The sequence below is a fragment of the Hyla sarda genome, chromosome 2, assembly GCF_029499605.1.
Source record: "Hyla sarda isolate aHylSar1 chromosome 2, aHylSar1.hap1, whole genome shotgun sequence".
NCBI lineage: Eukaryota > Metazoa > Chordata > Amphibia > Anura > Hylidae > Hyla > Hyla sarda.
This window is the reverse complement of record NC_079190.1, coordinates 293,835,578-293,857,982: the sequence shown is the minus strand read 5'-3', so window position 1 is coordinate 293,857,982 and position 22,405 is coordinate 293,835,578. Positions and strand designations below refer to the sequence as shown.

Genomic DNA, 22,405 nt, shown 5'->3' with positions numbered 1-22,405 from the left:
TTCAGAAGCTATACAAATGGCACTGTAATATTTATATAAATGTCAAAGAGCTTGTTGAAATAGAATGTATGTAGTCAGCAAACTAGTTGTTGCCTAGTTTTTTAAGTTGATAGTCTTTTTCCTTCCTAAACCATGGCTATAAATAACATATTTATATTTTATTTTTACAGATACAAGCAACATGTGCCAAACGTCTACTGCACCTCAGACGTCTGTAACGCTTACTTCTCCTTTCAATATTACATCCTCAATGGCAGCATCAGGAACCCTGACCAACCCAGTAACAGTGGCAGCAGCTATGAGTATGAGTATGAGAAGTCCTGTCAACGTCTCAAGTCCTGTTAACATCACTTCATCTATGAATTTGGGGCATCCAGTGACCATAGCTACACCAATTTCAATGACTTCTCCTTTGTCCTTGACATCACCAGTTAATTTGCCTACTTCAGTCACTGCTCCAGTTAATATAGCACACCCAGTCACTATAACAAGCCCTATGAATCTCCCAACCCCAATGACCTTAGCTGCCCCATTAAATATAGCAATGAGACCAGTGGAGAGTATGCCGTTTCTATCCCAAGCTCTACCTTCATCACCTTGGTAAAGGAAAAAATGGATTTGTACATGAATTTACAACAGTATTATGGAGTTGTTTTGTGGTTCTCTACAAGCAACTTGTTTATGATATAAGAAGGAGATACAATTTCATTGGTCAGTTTTAGTATTTCAAAACTGTTTGTCCTGGACCGCATTCACTAAGAGGGGAGGGATAATCCCTAAGTGAAGACTGAATATAGGCTAGAAGACTGTTTATAACAGATTTTAAAGATATGGTATTAGTATTCTACCTTATTATTAATGATTTTAATAACACTAGCAAGGTATTTCATTTTCTTCATTTGTATACCAGTTGATGGGTTATTTTTTATTTTAATTTTTTTTAATCACTACATTGTACATTTTTTTTTTTCCCCCCCCCCATATCGATGTTTGTTCTGGCACACTGCGTGCCTCTTAACTGTTAATATTCTAAGTAAATGAACCCTGTAGCCTACACAGTAAAATATTATGAATCTGCATTTCACAATGATGAATCAAGTTTACAAGCAGAATTCCAGAAGAAGATGGAAATTCCCACACTGGACTGGAAAGCACATAAAAATTTGGTCTGTCTTACATTGAGCAAATGCATATTAATGCCCGGCATTATATACAAACAATTCAGAAAATGGGGGAAAATACCAAGAAGCTTGTCCCTTTTTCTTCCTGAATCCTCAGCTTTTGGAATGTAAATATTGTTTTTATCTATATCCTAAAGGAGTATTTGGTTTGTTTTTTTCAAGTTTGTATGCAGAGAACAGCAGAGAGGCATCTTCTTTATATTAGTCTAAAACTTGCAAAGACTTTGGGTTTAGTATGAAAAGCTTCCGAAGCTGCTGGTTATATGAAATTCCTTCAGGATGTTCTCCTTTTGAAGCTGTGCTACCATGCCTTTCTGATTAAAATGTGCCCATTATAGAGAGAAACCTGCACATTAACCAGCATGAAACAAACAAATGGAATGCCTTTAAAAAAAAAAATATATAGAAATAAAAAAACAAAACAAAAAAAATCTACCGGGTGTAGAAGCACAAAAACTGAATGTGTTATTCTTTGCCCATTTTGGATGGCTGATGGGTCAGGAAGTTTGTGTTCTATTAAAATTGTATACCGTTTTGTTTTCTAACCACTAACTAGGTAGTGAGCCCTACAAAACAAGCCAAGATTATATCAAAATATCTTTGTGGTTTATTTTTATTTTTAAATGTCTCTTCCCTTTTTATGAAAATTTTTAATTGTGTGCTGTAGAAATCTGTTCAATGTGTAAATATGTTAGCATTTTTTTATATTCAGATCCTGGTTCTTGCTAGTATTTTTCTTTTAGCGACAGTGGGACTTTGCCTATTCTGGCCTGTCCCCAATAGCACTTGCTTTTGGTCAGATTACATACTTAAGTACACCCCATTCATTGCTCAGCTATATTTTATTTTTTACTATTCTCATCCAAGATGTTACTGTACTGTAGTAAACCAAAAGAATTTAAGATTTCTGCTTTTAGAGCATATTGTGAACTTTTTTTTTTAATTATAGATATGCATTAAATTCTTAAATTGCTGTAGATACTAGCAAACACATTTTATAAGCAATGTGTTGCGGACTGTTTCAGCCATTCAGTTTAGCGATACTACTAAAAAAAAAAGAAAAAAAAAAGAACTCTACATTTACTTTTTTATCAGATTGAGAGTAATTTTTATTTATACAACCTATTTTCTGCTCCATAAATTATGCTAGCAGATCATGGGATCAATGGATTAAGTAGATCAAGTATTCTGAAATAAAGGCCTAATTATCCATTGCAGTAGCAAAAAAAATGGCATGCTTTAAAGAGGACACTTCTCTCACGAGAAGACTTTGGATAAAAAAAAAATACAGTCAGTGTAGGGGCTTGATATATACAATAAATAAAATTCAGTGTAAAAATATTTTATTACTGATCTTTTGTATTGTAGGACATAAACTGTACATCTTTTGTATATACAAAAGTCTAGGTACTTTCTGTTTAGCAGAAAGCAGCCACATTCCTACACTTTTAATGTATATGTTTGTTATATTGTCCATGTAAACACATGCCCCATGTCTGTGCCTTTTTAATTAGTTTGTCTCAATAAACAAAATGTAGAGCGTTTTCTCTTTGGTCATCTTTATGAAAATGAATTCCTCATTGTAAACAAACTTAGGGAAGTATTAGGAAAGAAATTACTTTCTTTTTAGGCTGGGTTCACATGTAGTTTAATAGTACATATTTGGTGTTTGGTCTTTGCTTTTAGCCAAAACAGGATTCCGGTACCAGAGTGCGACTCTATGTGTAAACCCAACAAGGAGCAGGCACAGTGCCTTTTTTCAAAACTAGACAAGACAGTAGGGGCATGCAAGGTGACTGCCATTTCGTGCTATGCACCTCTTCAGATTTTGAGGCACATCAAGACGTCCAGGTGCATGCTGAAATTAGAATGTTATTTCTGAGTTATGGCAACGTCTTAAAAATCCAAAATACAGTTAAAGGGTAAATCCCACGAAAATTTGTGCAGCACTGCTAGAGACAAAGCAGAAAGCTGCTCCACCTAATGCAGGAGGGGCCCCGTTTAGCCACAAAGTTTGAAGTACACATCAATTTGAGAAATGGTGAATAGAATTCTTACCCAGTATTTCTAAAATAATAAACCTTAACTCACCTTCCACCTCTCCCTTGGTGCCACTAAAATCACTCTGATGTGTGGCAGTAGGATGTAACGGACATAAAAACATCATACGTGCAAGTAGCTGAGCGCAGTGTGACATGTCAGGCACCAAAATCAGGAAGGAGACTGGGCCGTAGTACAGGAGTGTGTCACCAGCGGTGTCAGGGGAGCAGTAGAAGGTATGCTAATGTTATTTTAGTTGCAGCAACCGGGGCATAATGGCAAAATAACATTTAAAGGGGAACTCCGGTGGATTTTTTTTGTGTAACCAAATCAACAGGTGCCAGAAAGTTAAACAGATTTGTAAATGACTTCTGTTAAAAAAGTCTTAATCCTTCCAGTATTTTTCAGCTGCTGTATGCTACGGAGAAAGTTTTTCTTTTTGGTGTTCCTTTCAGTCTGACCACAGTGCTCTCTGCTGACACCTCTGTCCATTTCAGGAACTGTCCAGAGTACAAGCAAATCTCCACAGCAAACCTCTCCTGCTTTGAACAGTTCCTGATACGGACAGAGGTGTCAGCAGAGAGCACTGTGGTCAGACAAAAAAATAACTACAACTTCCTGTGGAGCATACAGCAGATAAGTACTCGAAGGATTAAGTTTTCCACTGGAGTACCCTTTTAAAGCAGTCATAGAGGGTAGAACAATAAAACAAGAGAATTGGCTAAATGCCACACCAATAGGAAATTTTGCATGTAGGCATTATTTGGCAGTTTAACTTAGCCAAAGGTTCTTGAATTTAGGAGGCCTTTATACTTAGTGAAGAGGCTTAAAACATGCAGAACCACATATGTGGTGTATGTGATTGTCTGACCTTGTGGCTCTTACTGCGTAGGGAAGACTATTTGACAGCTTTTGACACTAGTGAATCCCTTTTAAGTGCTGGGATCAATAGCAACTCTATCAGTAGATTGTCGATCACACTAATGATAGCAGTGTAATGATTGCTTATAGAAGGAAAAATGTCTTTGAATCACAAATCTCATAATAAATGTAAGGTTTTTTTAAAGGAAGTAAAATTGAAAAAAAAATTCTATTTGGTGGTGTTGCTGCGAACTAATATAACATGTTTATGATCTTTTACGGTAAAGGGTGTAAATGTGTTTTTTTTTTTTTTTTTTAAAGCAATGGTAAGTATAGCATATACAGTGTAAAATCAATGGGGGAGATTTGTGGGGGAGAATTTGCAGAGAGAGTGGTGTATTTACCTATAGCAACTGATCTGCTTGCTGCTTTTATTTTTGACAGGTCTCTTTAAAAATGAAAGCCCGCAATCTGGTTGCTATGGACAACTGCATCACTATACCTCTGCTTAGGTCTTCATAAATCTCCCCAATATGTGTAAATATACAATCAGGCTTTCTCCCCTCTAGAGAGAGGTTCATAGGTGGGCCATACACCATACACCAAAAGAAATAGACAATTCCATATGTTCATCCCACGTCATGTTGCCTCTTTTTTTGTTATAAATGTATAGAAGGTGCAAGTGTGAAAGTCTCTGCTATTCCCTACTGTTTTCTGTGTCTCACATGATGCAGTTGGAGGGCTGGACCAAAAATGAACTCCCGCGGATGCACCCTGACAGCCATATTGGATTAGAAAAAAAGGTACTCGGGAGATTTATCAAAACCTGTGCAAAGGAAACATTGCTTATAGCAATCAATCAGCTCACTTCTTTAATTTTTAACAAGGCCTCTGCAAAATGAAAAAAAAAAAGCGAGCTGATTTGTTTGCTATGGGAAACGTTTCCTCTGGACAGGTTTTGATAATTCTCCCCCACTCCTGTCTATAAAGGTATATAAATTTTGATTATATCAAATTCTTGTATATCTATAATGGGGGAGAATTATCAAAACTGGTGCAGAGGAACAGATTGCTTCTTTCATTTTTCAGGGACCCTTTTAAAAATGGACAAAAATTAATGATGAACAAAAAGTTACACCTAAACAAAAATGGTGCAGATTGCGGTGCAAAAATCAAATGTTTGCTTACAAAAGTTCCCTAGGGAGACTGCTCGATCTGGATGTATGAAGCGCACTTCATACCTGTGGGAACCGGAATCCATGGATATGCTGGATATCACAGATCGGCATCTAAATGCGTAAATCTCATTCCCGGCCAGCTCTGTTGGCTGGTCAGGACCACTGTGATAAAAATATCGGTGCCCTGATCAGCTGAGAGGATGGCACAAGGTTTCTTCTGGTTTTTTTTTTTTTCGTTTCTCTTGTTCAATTTTTTTTAAGACATGTACCTTCTTTTATTTACATTCCATAAAAGTATATACACAAAACCAATTGTGGAGACTAAACAAAAAGACGTACAATTAACACATTACATTTCAAGGTACAAAAGTGCAAGAAATAAAGAGAAAAGCAGAGATATAATGTATAGTGGAGTATTTGGTTTTTGTCCAGTCCGACCAAGTATAAATGAACGTGGGAACTTTTAGTTCCATATGCTATTGCTTGCTCATATCTGCATGTTAAATTTATGGTGGCTTTTACCTCTGCTATTGTTAGATTTGCTTTCCTCTGGTAGCAGGTTATTGCTGGTTTTTTCTATGCTTAGGAGGGATCTCCTGGATTTCCACTAGTTACAGGGCCAATTGCGGAGTAAATTTTAAGGATGGACAGAATAATTCCTATAATATTAATGGAAGGACAAAACCATAAAATATGTGATGACCTCCTACGCCCACCACAGCCTCTCCAGCATTGGGCAGAAGTTTTAGGGAACACAGAATGTATTTTAACTGGAGTTAAGTACCAGTTCATTCTAGTTTTTAGGACCGCCTCCAAGTTAGAAGTTCACCGTAGGGCTTTATACATCCACCTGGTTGAGTGTTGCCACTCTGCTAAAGAAATGTTGCACTCAAGATCTTCTGCCCAGGATGAATATTAGGGTGAAAGGAAGGCTGGGGTTACATTGTCCAATAGCTCATAGATGGGTTTCAACCCTTTTAACCCCTTAACGACCAAGGACGTAAATGTACGTCCTGGTTTGGGGGGGACTTTGCGCACCAGGACGTACATTTATGTCCTGTGTATGGCCGCGAGCATCGGAACTGCTAGCAGCCGGGGACCTGCCGGCAATGGCCGACATCCGCGATAGCGCGGATGTCCGCCATTAACCCCTCAGATGCCGTGATTAATACAGATCACAGCATCTGCGGCAGTGCGGTACTTTGAATGGATAATTGGATCGTCCGCAGGGCCGTCTCCCAGGGTCTTCTGCTCTGGTCTGAGATCGAGCAGACCAGAGTAGAAGATCACCAATAATACTGATCAGTGCTATGTCCTATACATAGCACTGAACTGTATTAGTAATCAAAGGATTATAGATAGTCCCCTATAAAAAGTGTTTTAAAAAAAAAAAAAAGTTGAAAAATTTAAAAATAAAAAGTGAAAATCCCTCCCCCAATAAAAATGGACATTGTCTGTTTTTCCCATTTTTTATCCCCAAAAAGCGTGAAAATATTTTTTTAATAAACATTTGTTATTGCCGTGTGCATAAATGTCCGAACTATCAAAATATAATGTTGAATGGTGTAAACGTAAAAAATTCACTTTTTGTCACATTTTATAAAAAAAAAAAAAATTTATAAAAAATTATCTAAAAGTTTTATGTATGCAAATGTGGTATCGATAAAAAGTACAGATGACTGTTCAAAAAATGAGCCCTCATACCGCCCTGTATATGGAAAAATGAAAAAGTTAATAGATTTTTGTTACACCGAGCGCTCCGGTTCCCCGCTCGTCCCCGGAGCGCTCACAGCGTTCTCTTATTCACAGCGCCCCGGTCAGACCTGCCGACCGGGTGCGCTGCGATGATGTTCCCAGCCGGGATGCGATTCGTGATGCGGGACGTGCCCGCTCGCGATGCGCATCCCGATTCCCTTACCAGACCCTTTCCCCGTCTGTGCTGTCCCGGCGCGCGCGGCCCTGCTCCTTAGGGCGCGCGCGCCGGGTCTTTGCGATTTAAAGGGCCGGTGCGCCACTGATTGGCGCATGAGGTTTTAATCAGTACCTTCACCTGTGCACTTCCCTATTTATACCTCACTTCCCCTGCACTCCCTCGCCGGATCGTGTTGCCATTGTGCCAGTGAAAGTGTTTCATTGTGTGTTCCTAGCCTGTGTTCCAGACCTCCTGCCGTTGCCCCTGACTACGATCCTTGCTGCCTGCTCTGACCTTCTGCTACGTCCGACCTTGCTCTTGTCTACTCCTTTGTACCGCGCTTATCTCAGCAGTCAGAGAGGTTGAGCCGTTGCCGGTGGATACGAACTGGTTGCTACCGCCGCTGCAAGACCATCCCGCTTTGCGGCGGGCTCTGGTGAATACCAGTAGCAACTTAGAACCGGTCCACCGACACGGTCCACGCCAATCCCTCTCTGGCACAGAGGATCCACCTCCAGCCAGCCGAATCGTGACAATTTTAGATGACTGATTTTGTACAAAAAGTTTTCATTTTTTTTAAGCGGTACAAAAATATAAAAGTATCTAGCCATGGGTATCATTTTAATCGTATTTACCCACAGAATAAAGAACGCATGTCATTTTTACTGTAAAGTGTATAGTGTGAAAACAAAACCCTCCAAAATATGCAAAATTTTCATTAAAACTTCCTCCCTAAAAAAATTTTTTGGGGGTTCGCCGTACATTTTATGGTAAAATGAGAGGTTTCATTACAAAGTATAATTGGTCACGCAAAAAACAAGCCCTTTATATGGGTCTGTAGATGGATTTTAGAAGGCGAGGAGGAAAAAATAAAATTGGCCTGGTCCTTAACCTCTTAAGGACCCAGGACGTATGGACGTATCGCACTGTGATCCCACATCCTATCGCGGCAGGCCCGGCGTCATAGTGAAGCCGGGACCCGCCGCTAATAGCACGTGGCACTGATCGCGGTGCCGCACGCTTTTAACCCTTTAGCGGCGCGCTCAAAGCTGAGCCGTGCAGCTAAAAACGAAAGTAAAAGTGCCTGGCTAGCTCAGGGAGCTGTTCGGGATCGCCGCAGTATAATCGCAGCACAGCTGTAGCACAGGAGGAGGTCTTCTTACCTACTGCGCTGTCCGATCGCCGAATGAATGCTTCAAGCCTGAGATCCAGGCTTGAGCATTCAATCGCCGAAAACACTGATTGATCCATTCCTATGGAGATGGATCAATCAGTGTAAAAGATCAGTTAATGCAATGTTATAGCCCCCTATAGGAGCTATAATATTGCATAAGAAAAGTGTAAAAAAATCATTAACCCTTTCAATTATCCCTTCCCCTAATAAAAGTTTGAATCACCCGGCATTTCCAAGAATAAAAAAACACAGTGTAAATAAAAATAAACATACGGTATCGCCGCATGCGGAAATGTCCGAATTATAAAAATATACTGCTTTTTAAACCGCACCTTCAGTGGCGTACGCGCAAAAAAATTCCGGAGTCCAAAATAGTGCATTTTTTATCACTTTTTATACCACAAAAAAAGTGATCAAAAAGTCTGATCACAACAAAAATGGTACTGCTAAAAACTTCAGATCACAGCACAAAAAATGAGCCCTCATAGCGCCCTGAACACAGAAAAATAAAAAAAGTTATAGGGGTCAGAAGATGACCATTTTAAACTTATACATTTTCCTGCATGTATTCATGATTTTTTTCTAAAGTGATACAAAATCAAACCTATACAAGTAGGGTATCATTTTAACCGTATGGACCTACAGAATAAAGATAAGGTGTAATTTTTGCTGAAAAATGAACTCTGTAAAAACGGAAGCCCCCAAAACTTACAAAATAGTGTTTTTTCATCAATTTTGTCACACATTGATTTTTTTCCCGTTTCACCATAGATTTTTGGGTAAAATGACTGTCATTACAAAGTAGAATTAGTGACGCAAAAAATAAGCCATCATATAGAATTTTAGGTGAAAATTTTTAAGAGTTATGATTTTTTAAAGTTAAGGAGGAAAAATTGAAAATGAAAAAACGGAAAAAGCCCGGGTCCTTAAGGGGTTAAGGTTAAAATGGGCTTGGTCTTTAAGGGGTTAAAGGAAGCTGCATATTCTGAAATCTTGCTTTTGAATATAGCTGTTCCTCTTTCCCTTTAGCAAATAATATACTTCGTACTTGTAAGAATCTGAAAAAATCAGCTTTAGGTATATTATAAATAATACGTAAGAAATCAAATGAGCAGAAGGTACCCAGAGTATAATGGAGATAGTGCTAGGAGAGACCCCTCTGCTTCCATCCCTTCACATTGAAATCTGGTATTAAGTAGTGCAAGAAATGTATTGGTTTCTTACCTTCCTCCTTGCTGTCCGATCGGTGCTCCAATGCTGCAGCCAGCCGTGGAGTGCTGATAACTCTGACTAGTACTGTCTTATGGAGCAGCATTGATCAGTGAACTCAGTCTAAAAATTGCATGGTATAGTCCCCAATGGGAACTATTTTCTAATAAAATAATGTAAACGTGGTTTTGCCACTTGTGTAAAGGTCCAAACTATGAAAATATTCTTAGGTAATCCTCACTGTGAATGGTGTAAGTGTAAAAAAAAAAATATGAAAGTCCAGAAATGCATATTTCTGGTCAGTTGGTATACTAATATTATTAAAATGTGATTAAAAATGTGACTCTGGTTTTTCCGTTTTTGCACTTTAGTGTTTTTCTCCTCACCTTTTAAAAATCATAACCCTTTCAATTTTGCACCTACACACCCATGGCTTATTTTTTGCGCCACCAATTCTACTTTGTAATGACATCAGTCATTTTACCCAAAAATCTACGGCGAAACAAAAAAAAAATTGTGACACGAAATTGAAGAAAAAACATTTTGTGACTTTTGGGGGTTTTCGTTTCTACGCAGTAAATTTTTCGGTAAAAATGACACATCTTTATTCTGTAGCTTCATATGATTAACCTCTTCATGACCCAGTCCATTTTCACCTTCAGGACCTGGGCATTTTTTGAAAATCTGACCACTGTCACTTTAAGCATTAATAACTCTGGAATGCTTTTAGTTATCATTCTGATTCCGAGATTGTTTTTCCGTGACATATTCTACTTTATGGTGCGAGTTCTGTGCCCATGGCAGAGGTCACAGATTGGAAAAATCGGATACTTCTCTGGCGCTCGCAGGATCCGTGTTGGTGGTCAATTAGGTGAGAGACTTTAGGTGTGATAAAGAATTCAGTCTTTATTGCTTCATAAAGGACAGACAACGCGTTTCGAGGGATCACCCCTCTTCCTCAGGTCATGGGTACAGTGACAAGTAACATAATGCTTTTTATATACACAAAAAAAACGCGAAAAAGCCCAGAATGTGGGCTGGTCGGGTGACGTCACTGACAGGTGTGCGTGTCAGGGAGGAGCAATGGAAAAGGTAAATAAAGAGACAATGTGCTTTGCAGTGTTATAAATACTGTTTGAAAATGCTCATAATGTCATTGTTCTGTGAGTCTATAGCAGGGGGGAACAGGTGATTATGAGTTTTTCCGTGGTTGAGAGTCACTGGGTCCGGTACTGGCGCTCCGTGCCGTCCGGACGTGGATGCGTGCTGGTACTGTATTCCGAATATCGTTGAGGTCCCTGGTGGCTGTCGCCGTCTTCCGCTGCAGTTGGCAGGTTCTCGGGTCGGCGTGGGAGGGGCTGTGGAGGTACCTTGTAGGCGCTGCAGTCCCCCTGTCCGCGGACCACCGCCGTCCCGCGCATGCGCAGACGGCCGTGTGTCAGCGGAGCTGTGTGTGAGTAGTTCGCAAGTGAGGGAGGACTCTGGCTGGCAGTGATTTTGATGTTGGCCATATTACAACTGCTGCTTTGTCCTCGGGATGTGAAGCAGGACACATATACAATAATGTATCAGATTGCCATTTTGGGTGCTGAAGGCGCAGTCCCATTTATCATTATCAATGATAGCGCAGGTGTCAGGGTCCCACATACTTACAGTGGCATATGAGCACGGCGGTGGAGGGATTGTAGTGTATTTTTAGAAAATAGTAGAAGGGACATACCGGTGTCATATGTAAATGGGATGGTGGGAAAGTGAGTGCACATAGGTAATACACATTAGGCGTTTGTGGTGCAGACGTCCAAGGTTTGGACGTGTGTCAGCGGTGGGAAGGTTTGTGTGTCTGAGTCGGTAGTATGGTTCGGCGCATTCAAGGAGGGGGTGAATGCCGAGGTGTGGTAATTAAGTGAACGTGGACCTTGTAAAGTTGAGTGTGGTGCGAACCCGTCTATGGTGTCTGGGACGGGGAGGAAAGGTATGATAGGGGGATTAATGTATTAGTTCTGTTATTTCATTCAGGCCCTGAGGCTGTAAGGAGTTCAGGCTGTAGATCCAAAACCTCTCTTTTCTGACTAGTGCTTCAAATCTATTGGTGAGATGTCCCGGCACTTGGTCAATAGGTATAATTGTAATGGGGTTGGTACTTCCAGGGTGATGTCGGCTGCAGTGGCGCGATAATCCGTGTAGTTGGTAGCCTTTCCTTATGTTGGCCCGATGTTGGTTCAGTCTAATATGTAGGGGTTGTGTGGTCCTGCCCACATATTGCTTCCTACATTCACATTGGATTAGATACACAATGTAGTTGGATTGGCATGTGAGATGTTTCTTTATGGGAAAAGATTGTCCAGTGTTGGTATTGGAGAAGTATGATTTGTCATGGCAAATGGTTTGGCAGCATAGGCACCTTGGTTTGCTGCACCTGAAGGAACCTTTCTTTTTTTGATATTCTTGTTCTTGTTTGGGGGAATGTCTTTTTAGTTTACTTGGGGCGATCATTCCTTTCAGGGTGGGAGCTCGACGGAATGTGATCCTGGGTTTGGTTGGGATAATTTCTTTCAGGTGGGGATCGGACTGTAGAATGTGCCAATGTTTCTGTAGGATGTTCTTTACAGACTGTTGGCCAGCTGAGTATGTTGTGATGAAATTACAACTGTAAAGGTTCTTTTTTGTGTCGCTCCTTTCTTTTTGTTGTTTCGGTGAGTTTGTTTTTTGTCCATGCACTCCTCTTGGCTTAGTGTCTTGGTCCTGGAATAGGCATTTTGAATAAGTGTTTTTGGGTACCCTTTAGCTAGAAAGCGTTTTTCCAGGGTCTTGGCCTGGGTCGCAAAGGTCGTATCCTCGGTGCAATTTTTTTCTGACCCTTTTGTATTGTCCGAAGGGTGTATTCTCCCTCCATTTTTTGAAATGGCCACTGTGGAAGGAAATGTAACTATTTGAGTCCAATATATACCAATTATACGATGGAGTTCATGTGGGGATATGTGAAAATATATAAAAAATACATATACAAATATAAAAATCTATAGATAAAAAACACACATTGGTCCACACATATGGGTAGCTCATAATAAGGAAAAAGGTTAAATATAAATATTCGCACAGCCATAATCACAAGTTACTCTCAATAAATTCATTTAGTCCCAGGGGCTGAAGTGTGCGTAATTTAAATATCCAAAAATTTTCACGCTGCCTAAGCATGTTGAATCGCTGGGGGACATTTTTATTAATCTGTTCTATGGCGGATACCTTGAAGGCCGAAAAATCGCCCTCATGATATAAAGAAGCATGACATGACACACTATGAAGCTGGTATTTGAGGGTAACATTGCTACGGTGTTTATTAATTCGGTTTCTTAACCCCTTAAGGACTGAGCCCTTTTTCACCTTAAGGACCGGAGCGTTTTTTGCAATTCTGACCACTGTCACTTTAAACATTAATAACTCTGGAATGCTTTTAGTTATCATTCTGATTCCGAGATTGTTTTTTCGTGACATATTATACTTTAACTTAGTGGTAAAATTTTATGGTAACTTGCATCCTTTCTTGGTGAAAAATCACCAAATTTGATGAAAAAAATGAAAATTTTGCATTTTTCTAACTTTGAAGCTCTCTGCTTGTAAGGAAAATGGATATTCAAAATATATTTTTTTTGGGTTCACATATACAATATGTCTACTTTATGTTTGCATCATAAAATTTATGAGTTTTTACTTTTGGAAGACACCAGAGGGCTTCAAAGTTCAGCAGCAATTTTGAAATTTTTCACAAAATTTTCAAACTCACTATTTTTCATGGACCAGTTCAGGTTTGAAGTGGATTTGAAGGGTCTTCATATTAGAAATACCCCATAAAAGACCCCATTATAAAAACTACACCCCCCAAAGTATTCAAAATGACATTCAGTAAGTGTATTAACCCTTTAGGTGTTTCACAGGAATAGCAGCAAAGTGAAGGAGAAAATTCAAAATCTTCATTTTTTACACTCGCATTTTCTTGAAGACCCAATTTTTGAATTTTTGAAAGGGGTAAAAAGGAGAAAATTTTTACTTGTATTTGAAACCAAATTTCTCTCGAGTAAGCACATACCTCATATGTCTATGTTAATTGTTCAGCGGGCGCAGTAGAGGGCTCAGAAGGGAAGGAGCGTCAAATGGTTTTTGGGGGGCATGTCACCTTTAGGAAGCCCCTATGGTGCCAGAACAGCAAAAAAACACACATGGCATACCATTTTGGAAACTAGACTCCTCAGGGAACGTAACAAGGGGTAAAGTGAACCTTAATACCCCACAGGTGTTTCACGACTTTAGCATATGTAAAAAAAATTATTTTTTTTTTACCTAAAATGCTTGGTTTCCCAAAAATTTTACATTTTTAAAAAGTGTAATAGCAGAAAATACCCCCCAAAATTTGAAACCCAATTTCTCCCGATTCAGAAAACACCCCATATGGGGGTGAAAATTGCTCTGCTGGCGCACTACAGGTCTCAGAAGAGAAGGAGTCACATTTGGCTTTTTGAAAGCAAATTGTGCTCTGGGGGCATGCCGCATTTAGGAAGCCCCTATGGTGCCAGAATAGCAAAAAAAAACACATGGCATACCATTTTGGAAACTAGACCCCTCGGGGAACGTAACAAGGGGTAATGTGAACCTTAATACCCTACAGGTGTTTCACGACTTTTGCATATGTGAAAATTTTTTAGTTTTTTTTACCTAAAATGCTTGGTTTCCCAAAATTTTTACATTTTTAAAAAGGGTAATAGCAGAAAACACCCCCCAAAATTTGAAGCCCAATTTCTCCCGATTCAGAAAACACCCCATATGGGGGTGAAAAGTGCTCTGCTGGCGCACTACAGGTCTCAGAAGAGAAGGAGTCACGTTTGGCTTTTTGAAAGCAAATTGTGCTCTGGGGGCATGCCGCATTTAGGAAGCCCCTATGGTGCCAGAATAGCAAAAAAAAACACATGGCATACCATTTTGGAAACTAGACCCCTCGGGGAACGTAACAAGGGGTTAAGTGAACCTTTATATCCCACAGGTGTTTTATGACTTTTGTATATGTAAAAAAAATTTTTATTTTTTTTACCTAAAATGCTTGTTTTCCCAAAAATTTTACATTTTTAAAAAGGGTAATAGCAAAAAATACCCCACAAAATTTGAAGCCCAATTTCTCCCGAGTACGGCGATACCCCATATGTGGCCCTAAACTGTTGCCTTGAAATACGACAGGGCTCCAAAGTGAGAGTGCCATGCGTATTTGAGGCCTAAATTAGGGATTGCATAGGGGTGGACATAGGGGTATTCTACGCCAGTGATTCCCAAACAGGGGGCCTCCAGCTGTTGTAAAACTCCCAGCATGCCTGGACAGTCAGTGGCTATCTGGCAATACTGGGAGTAGTTGTTTTGCAACAGCTGGAGGCTCCGTTCTGGAAACAGTGGCGTACCAGACGTTTTTCATTTTTATTGGGGAGGGGAGGGGGGCTGTGTAGGGGTATGTGTATATGTAGTGTTTTTTTACTTTTTATTTTATTTTGTGGTAGTGTAGTGTTTTTAGGGTACAGTCACACGAGCGGGGGTTCACAGTAGTTTCTCGCTGGCAGTTTGAGCTGCGGCAGAAAATTTGACGCAGCTCAAACTTGCAGCCGGATACTTACTGTAATCCTCCGCCCATGTGAGTGTACCCTGTACGTTCACATTGGGGGGGGGGGGAACATCCAGCTGTTGCAAAACTACAACTCCCAGCATGGACGGTCTATCAGTGCATGCTGGGAGTTGTAGTTTTGCAACCGCTGGAGGCTCCGTTTTGGAAACAGTGACGTACCAGGCGTTTTTCATTTTTATTGGGGAGGGGAGGGGGGCTGTGTAGGGGTATGTGTATATGTAGTGTTTTTTACTTTTTATTTTATTTTGTGGTAGTGTAGTGTTTTTAGGGTACAGTCGCACGGGCGGGGGGTTCACAGTAGTTTCTCGCTGGCAGTTTGAGCTGCGACAGAAAATTTGCCGCAGCTCAAACTTGCAGCCGGATACTTACTGTAATCCTCCGCCCATGTGAGTGTACCCTGTACGTTCACATTGGGGGGGGGGGGAGAAACATCCAGCTGTTGCAAAGCTACAACTCCAAGCATGTACGGTCTATCAGTGCATGCTGGGAGTTGTAGTTTTGCAACAGCTGGAGACACACAGGTTGTGAAACACCGAGTTTGGTAACAAACTCAGTGTTTTGCAACCAGTGTGCCTTCAGCTGTTGCAAAAGCTACAACCCCCAGCATGTACGGACAGCGGAAGGGCATGCTGGGTCTTGTAGTTATGCAACAGCCGGAGGCATACTACATTGGCTGGGGATGCTGGGGATTGTAGTTATGCAACAGCTGGAGACACACTGGTTTACTACTTAACTCAGTGTGCCTTCAGCTGTTGCAAAACTACAACTCTCAGCAGTCACCGACAGCCAACGGGCATGCTGGGAGTTGTAGTTATGCAACCACCAGATGCACCACTACAACTCCCAGCATGCACTTTAGCTGATTGTGCAAGCTGGGAGTTGTAGTTACACAACAGCTGAAGGTACACTTTTACATAGAAAGAATGTGTCTTCAGCTGTTGCAAAACTACAAGTCCCAGCATGCCCATAAGGGCATGCTGGGAGTTGTGGTGGTCTGCCTCCTGCTGTTGCATAACTACAGCTCCCAGCATGCCCTTGTTGCATGCTGGGAGCTGTTGCTAAGCAACAGCAGGAGGTTGTCACTCACCTCCAACGATCCAGCAGCACAGGTCAGTCCCTCGTCGTCTCCGCCGCCGCCGCTGCTCCTGGGGCCCCGATCCCAACAGGGACGCCGGGTATCGGGGTCCCCAGCACCGGGGGTCGTCTTCCCGCACCCGCTCACGTCCTCCGAAAGAGGGGCGGAGCGGGTTGCGGGAGTGACACCCGCAGCAGGCGCCCTGATTGGTCGGCCGGTAATCCGGCCGACGAATCAGGGCGATCGTGAGGTGGCACCAGTGCCACCTCACCCCTGCTGGCAATGGCTGTTCGGGGCCGTCTCTGACGGCCCCAATCAGCCAGTAATTCCGGGTCATCGGGTCACTGGAGACCCGATTGACCCGGAATCTGCCACAGATCGCTGGACTGAATTGTCCAGCGATCTGGGGCAATCGCCAACATGGGGGACATAATGACCCCCCTGGGCGATATGCCGGGATGCCTGCTGAACGATTTCAGCAGGCATCCGGCTCCGGCTCCCCTCCGGCTAGCGGTGGGGGCCGGAAATGCTCAGGGCGTATCCATACGCCCTCGGTCCTTAAGGACTTGGAAACGGGGGCGTATGGATACGCCCTATGTCCTTAAGGGGTTAAACACTGTGTGGTGCGGCCTACGTATTGCAGGCCGCACGTGCATTGTAAGAGATATATAACATATTGGGAGTCACAGGATATATGTGATTTGATAGAGAAAATCTCTTTAGTGACCGTAGAGTGAAATTCTTTTATCATATGTGTTAAATTTAAACAACATTTACAGCGCGCCTGATTGCACTTGAAACAACCATTCTTTTGTAAAAAGTTGGAAGGTTTGTTATGCAGAGTTTTTAAGTTACTTGGGGCGAGTATGTTTTTTAGGGAACGTGCTCGCCGAAAAGTGACTTGTGGTTTTGAAGGGAGAGTTTTTTGTAAAAAAAGGATAATTTAAAAGGATGTTCCAATGTTTGGCGAGTATAGATGTAATGTCTTTTTTATTATTAGACAAATCTAATCACCATCACAGCAACAAACCTAATAATTTCACCAATATATCCAATATATCAGCCACCACCAATTCTGCTAAATCCAAAGGCCCATATCACAAACCCCATCATGGTCCGCGTTTTACATCCCAGCCAACAAGCACATTCCCCCGGATCACTCTTTCAACATGATAGATAACACAGTTTTTTTAGGCCTCCCTCCCACGATTACATCCCCCTTCCAGTCCAACCAAACTCTAACCACAACAGAACAAATAGATATAGCTCCTGCTTTAAAAATGAAAATGAAAAGAAAAAACTCAGAAAGAGAGGATGTAGAAGCGGACAAGCCCGAAGAGAAAGAAGGAAAAAGGAAATTTCCACCCAATCCACTGACTTAAATACAGTTAAAATATTCAATCTATCTTCTTACTCTCTATCACCTACAGAAAGAATGATATTAGAAAGAGGTCTCTCTTTCTGCCCCACCAATAATTCCAATGAATTTCAACTATTTCTTGACTTACATTCATTTAATAGGAAACTTACCGTATATACTCGAGTATAAGCCGACCCGAGTATAAGCCGAGACCCCTAATTTCAACCCAAAATCCCAGGAAAAGTTATTGACTCGAGTATAAGCCTAGGGTGGGAAATACCTCATCCCCCCCTGTCATCATCCAGACCCGTCATTAACATCCTCATCATCCCCTTGTCATCATCCCACACATCCCCCCCTTCATCATCCCACACATCCCCTTATCATCCCACACATCCCCCCTTCATCATCCCCTTGTCATCATCCCACACATCCCCTTATCATCCCACACATCCCCCCTTCATCATCCCCTTGTCATCATCCCACACATCCCCCCTTCATCATCCCCTTGTCATCATCCCACACATCCCCTTATCCCACACATCCCCCCTTCATCATCCCCTTGTCATCATCCCACACATCCCCTTATCATCCCACACATCCCCCCTTCATCATCCCCTTGTCATCATCCCACACATCCCCTTATCCCACACATCCCCCCTTCATCATCCCCTTGTCATCATCCCACACATCCCCTTATCATCCCACACATCCCCCCTTCATCATCCCCTTGTCATCATCCCACACATCCCCTTATCATCCCACACATCCCCCCTTCATCATCCCCTTGTAATCATCCCACACCCCCCCCCCCCTTCATCATCCCCACCCCCCTTCATCATCCCCACACCCCCCCCCCCCCCTTCATCATCCTCTTCTCATCATTCGCCCTCAGTGGTCTTCAACCTGCGGACCTCCAGAGGTTTCAAAACTACAACTCCCAGCAAGCCCGGGCAGCCATCGGCTGTCCGGGCTTGCTGGGAGTTGTAGTTTTGAAACCTCCGGAGGTCCGCAGGTTGAAGACCACTGCGGCCTTCAACATCATCCAGCCCCCTCTCACCCCCTTTAGTTCTGAGTACTCACCTCCGCTCGGCGCTGGTCCGGTCCTGCAGGGCTGTCCGGTAAGGAGGTGGTCCGGTGGGGAGGTGGTCCGGGCTGCTATCTTCACCGGGGGCGCCTCTTCTCCGCGCTTCCGGCCCGGAATAGAGCCGTTGCCTTGACAGCGACGTATCTGCGTCGTTGTCAAGGCAACGTGACTATTCTGAGGCCGGGCCGGAAGCGCTTAGAAGAGGCCTCCCCGGTGAAGATAGCAGCCCGGACCACCTCCTCACCGGACCACCTCCTCACCGGACAGCCCTGCAGGACCGGACCAGCGCCGAGCGGAGGTGAGTACTCAGAACTAAAGGGGGTGAGAGGGGGCTGGATGATGTTGAAGGCCGCAGTGGTCTTCAACCTGCGGACCTCCGGAGGTTTCAAAACTACAACTCCCAGCAAGCCCGGACAGCCGATGGCTGCCCGGGCTTGCTGGGAGTTGTAGTTTTGAAACCTCTGGAGGTCCGCAGGTTGAAGACCACTGCGGGTGGGGGAGTTCACTCGAGTATAAGCCGAGGGGGGTGTTTTCAGCACGAAAAATCGTGCTGAAAAACTCGGCCTATACTCGAGTATATACGGTACAATCAAACGCCATTTCAATATGGAAGAACAAACCAATCCATTGAAACCCACTCAATTCAACCCCCTCTCTCCTCACACTAACCCTCTCCCCCCCCCCCCTTTTCATACCAACCTATGTCCTAAATCCAAATTTTATCCCCTTCACCATAGGGGGAACTATATTGATACCTTTGTTTCATTAGTAGCTAAAGACTTTGAACAATTAAAACCACAAAACACCAACCATAACCTTTCTGGAAAAGAAAAATATGCCCTAAAACAACTCTCCACCAACACTGATATAGTGATTAAGCCTGCTGACAAAGGGGGTGGAATCGTCATTTTAAACAGAGACGATTACATTACTGAAGCTTTAAAACAACTAGCAGATACCAATTTTTATAAACAATTGTCTTTTAACCCTACTATTAAATTTACAGCTGAACTAAAAGATCTAGTTACTTTTTATTTTGAGAAGGATATCCTTACTAAGCAAGAGATGGAGTACATTTTAATTCCAGAACCCGCTCTCCCTATTTTTTTATTACCTTCCTAAGGTACACAAAGATCCAGTTCACCCACCTGGAAGGCCAATTATATCTGGCATTAATTCTATTACCTCAAACCTGTCGCACTATATTGACATTATACTACAAAGATATGTCATCACTCTAAAATCTTATTTAAAAGATACAACAGATTTCATTTCCTCTATTTTGCCATTAAAATGGCAAAAACATTTCCTTTTCGTGACAATGGACATTTCCTCACTATATACAATCATTGATCACCAATTAGGTTTGAATGCCATCTCCTTTTATCTGGAAAATGATATGACTATACCTGCTGAACAAAAAACTTTTGTATAAATCATATTTATTTACAACAGAGAGGTACCGCAATGGGCACGCGCTTCGCGCCAAGTTTCGCGAATTTATTTGTAGGACGCTTTGAAGAAACGGAAATGTACACACATTCACTTTTTAGTCATTGTATATACTATAAACGTTACATTGACGACATTTTTATCATATGGGATAGCTCTTCCTCCGACCTCTCAGAGTTTTTATATTTTCTTAACAACAACAAATGGGGACTTACTTTTACACAAGAATTTTACTCCAATTATGCAGAATTTTTAGATGTGTGTGTTTTTCATACTGAAGATAATGTTCTTAATACTAAGACTTTTTTTTAAAAAAGGTGGACAGCAACAGTTATTTAGATTTTAGAAGTTGTCACTATAAGAAATGGCTCCAGAATGTACCATTTGGACAATTTAAGCGCATTCGCCGCAACTGTACCTTAAAAACAGACTATGTCCAACAGAGCAAACTACTTGTCAGTAGATTTCAAGCGAAAAAATACCCGAAAAAAATCGTAGCCTCTGCTTAAACTAGAGCAAACAAACTAACACAATCTGACTGTCTTGTCAAAAAAACTTTGACAGTAGACACATCAATAGACAAACGATGTTGCAATTTTATTACCACCTTTTCCAATAATAAAAAAGACATTACATCTATACTCGTCAAACATTGGAACATCCTTTTAAATGATCCTTTTTTACAAAAAACTCTCCCTTCAAAACCACAAGTCACTTTTCGGCGAGCACGTTCCCTAAAAAACATACTCGCCCCAAGTAACTTAAAAACTCTGCATAACAAACCTTCCAACTTTTTACAAAAGAATGGTTGTTTCAAGTGCAATCACACGCGCTGTAAATGTTGTTTAAATTTAACACATATGATAAAAGAATTTCACTCTATGGTCACTAAAGAGATTTTCTCTATGAAATCACATATATCCTGTGACTCCCAATATGTTATATATCTCTTACAATGCACGTGCGGCCTGCAATACGTAGGCCGCACCACACAGTGTTTAAGAAACCGAATTAATAAACACCGTAGCAATGTTACCCTCAAATACCAGCTTCATAGTGTGTCACATCATGCTTCTTTATATCATGAGGGCGATTTTTCGGCCTTCAAGGTATCCGCCATAGAACAGATTAATAAAGATGTCCCCCAGCGATTCAACATGCTTAGGCAGCGTGAAAATTTTTGGATATTTAAATTATGCACACTTCAGCCCCTGGGACTAAATTAATTTATTGAGAGTAACTTGTGATTATGGCTGTGCGGATATTTATATTCATATTTAACCTTTTTCCTTATGAGCTACCCATATTTGTGGACCAATGTGTGTTTTATATCTATAGATTTTTATATTTGTATATGTATTTTTTTTATATATTTTCACACATCCCCACATGAACTTCATCGTATATTTATAGATATTTATTCCCTATATATTAATATATTTCAATACCTATTTATCTACATATACTTTCATATTATTCAGTTTTTATTATTTTATTAGCCTATATATTTATATATTTATCTATATATGCACCCTTTATCTAGGTATTCTATAAAAAAAAATTCATGCTTTTTAAATTACTGATTTCTTAACCTAATTTTGTTTTAAAACATTCATGCATTATATTTATTCCTAGATACCATGCAAACTGTTCCTTTAACATTTCTGTTCACATCAAACATACAGACTCCTTTCATCCAATTTATACAGAGCAGCGCTAAACCATGCGCTTGCTCTGTAACATAAGATCTGCAGGGACCCGCTCCTTAGCGACGCGTCCCTGCTAACATACACGCCACGTCTCCGCTCTGTTTGCAAACAGAGCGGTGACATGCGGCCGTTGTTCACATGCAGTGGACCCGCTCCTTAGCGACGCGTCCCTGGTAACTTACACGCCGCATCTCCGCTCTGTTTGTAAACAGAGAGGTGACATGCGGCCGTTGTTTACATACAGTGGAACGCACGGCTATGCTCATAGCGAGTGCGCATCAAGCCTCCACTTAGTGTGTGAACCGGATCAACTCATAGATCTCTCTTTCACATTATTTAATAAAGCATATTTCTTTCTCCTTTTTTAAGTTACTACCATCCCTATGTATAGGTTATAAGTACAAGACCTAATCTAAACATCCAGCTTTTCTACATTTCTATTGCTTTTGCTGTACCTCCCATCCTGAACCTATGACCCTGCCACCATTTTGCTTTTCAATCAATATGTGTA

General features: G+C 41.4%; 1 protein-coding gene across 4 annotated transcripts in view; it reads left to right on the top strand.

Annotated features, from left to right (window-relative positions):
- The window catches only part of VEZF1 (vascular endothelial zinc finger 1), a 63,748-nt gene extending 61,003 nt beyond the window's left edge, over nt 1-2,745 (top strand). For all 4 annotated transcript variants that reach the window (XM_056557497.1, XM_056557498.1, XM_056557499.1 and 1 more), the window contains exon 7: nt 171-2,745. In XM_056557497.1, the coding sequence (XP_056413472.1) occupies nt 171-604 (434 nt within the window). In that variant the 3' untranslated portion in view covers nt 605-2,745. The remainder of the gene's footprint in view (nt 1-170) is intronic.
- The last annotated feature ends 19,660 nt before the right edge of the window (nt 2,746-22,405 follow it).